The following is a 1,805-nucleotide window of genomic DNA, read 5'->3' as shown; positions in this document are numbered from 1 at the left end:
TGAATACAGAATAAGTCACTATATTGTCCTCCTGCAACCCCATATTCACAGCCAAATAGAGTATACTACAGAGCTCTGTCATGCTGTACATATGTGGAGGATTCTTTGTTGCTTGAGGTGGGGGTTAGATATGCATCATATATATTCCCACAAACCTGACTCTTTTCCCACTGACACTTTTTATTTAGAGCACACCCAGAAAATATCAAATGATCCACAACCATCCCCCTAAACAGTGTAATGATTATCAAAGCAGCTTCTGCAAGTATTATATTGAATAAATCCTTTATATTCAGTTTTCAACAAAGTTACTATAGGTGGAGAATGTTTCAGAGTTCATTAGTCCATCATTTCCATGTGCTGTTTACTATGTAGAACTAGATCTATACTAAATATACAGTAAATTGATAGATATAGATTTTTTTAAGGTAGGAAAATATAACTGCATGAAATTTTGTCATATTGGAAATCTATTAACTAAAATGGTATAGCTCTGAATATCATATTGGAGTAGGGAGGAAATGTAATATGATAAGTAGGAAATGTACATGATGATTAACACTAATCTCATTTGCCGTTTCCAGGATTAAAATCTTCTAGAACAGGGGAACAGTGTGAAGCCATCTCTAAATTTCCTGCCTTGTTTGAAAAGTACCCATTTCCAATTCTCATTAATTCGGCTCTTCTCAAGTTGGCAGAAGTGTTTCGACAAGAAACTCCAGGGTGAGTTGTGTATAAGAAGAAAGTTGATTCCTCTAGATTATACACTGTGCAAAGTTAAGTCATATGTGGTTCAGTAATTTATTAAAAACTGATCCAATACTTTCTCAAACTAATGTACAATTCATATTTTTTCCACAGGAGTAATTTTGTGCGTGTGTGTGTTGTAGAGGTTGTAGAGTCATGCGGTCGACACTTAGATAAACTCATCAATGTGGATGAATTCCTGAGACGCATCACTACTGTAATGCATTCAAATGACCCTGTAAGTTGCTCATATTTCTAATAGACAAGCTCATTTTCTCTCTTCTTATTGTTTTGTTTAAAATTCTTTTTCTTCCTTTTAGAAATCCCTCATTTATTGTTATACAGGTTTTTACATTTATATAATCCATATATATATAGAAAAAAAGTCCTTCTCAGTTATGAAGTTTTGTGATACGATTTCCAATATATTCCATGCTTTGCAGTTAGCCCGAGCCCTCACCCTCCGAACCCTGGGCTGGATGTCTGGTGTTGTGGGGGAGAACCGCCAGGTGCAGCATCTAATCCGTGAAGCTCTAGATGCAAAGGAATCAGTGGAGCTCCAGGCTGCCATTATGGCTGCAGAAAAATATGCTGCAAAGTCGAAGTGGGTCATTGATCGGATTTAATATTAAAAAAGCTGAACCTATATTTTGTCAAAGTCTAGCAATAAGTTACATTAAATATATATAATGTTGTAAATGTTTGTAATATTTCATAAGTGCTGACTTTATATCAGAAAGAACAATTGTATCAAATGCTAAATGAAAACCTTTCTGAACAGGACCTTTGCTATGAATATGTGTGAGCGCTTGACCCACATGATTGGTGGTCTTGCAACACCTGTTGATGTAAAGCTCCAGCTTATCCAGGTGTTTCAGCATATGCATCATGATGCAGAAACTGCTGCTACAGTAAGGAAAAGTTCCCATTGGAAATAATTATAAGGAATATTAGAATATGCATTAAAGACATGACAAGAAGGGAATAGCTAGAACAAGCAGTTATTAAAAGGGTGTACCATTTAGACAGAAAAATATGTCTTTGAGAATGTGTAGATA

At 35.4% G+C, this 1,805-nt stretch overlaps 2 protein-coding genes across 2 annotated transcripts in view; both read left to right on the top strand.

Moving 5' to 3' along the window:
* Positions 1-1,805, top strand: part of LOC119592039 (integrator complex subunit 7-like) — a gene marked incomplete at its 3' end in the record, with an annotated part of 57,154 nt that overhangs the window by 19,219 nt on the left and 36,130 nt on the right.
* The window catches only part of LOC119592038 (integrator complex subunit 7-like), a gene marked incomplete at its 3' end in the record, with an annotated part of 5,279 nt that overhangs the window by 1,311 nt on the left and 2,163 nt on the right, over positions 1-1,805 (top strand). Inside the window, 4 exon segments of the mRNA XM_037940833.1 lie at positions 585-723; positions 862-985; positions 1,191-1,351; positions 1,529-1,658. Of these exon segments, the coding sequence (XP_037796761.1) occupies positions 585-723; positions 862-985; positions 1,191-1,351; positions 1,529-1,658 (554 nt within the window).

The sequence above is a fragment of the Penaeus monodon genome, chromosome 29 (assembly GCF_015228065.2).
Source record: "Penaeus monodon isolate SGIC_2016 chromosome 29, NSTDA_Pmon_1, whole genome shotgun sequence".
Lineage (NCBI taxonomy): Eukaryota > Metazoa > Arthropoda > Malacostraca > Decapoda > Penaeidae > Penaeus > Penaeus monodon.
This window is presented reverse-complemented; position numbering and strand designations above follow the sequence as displayed.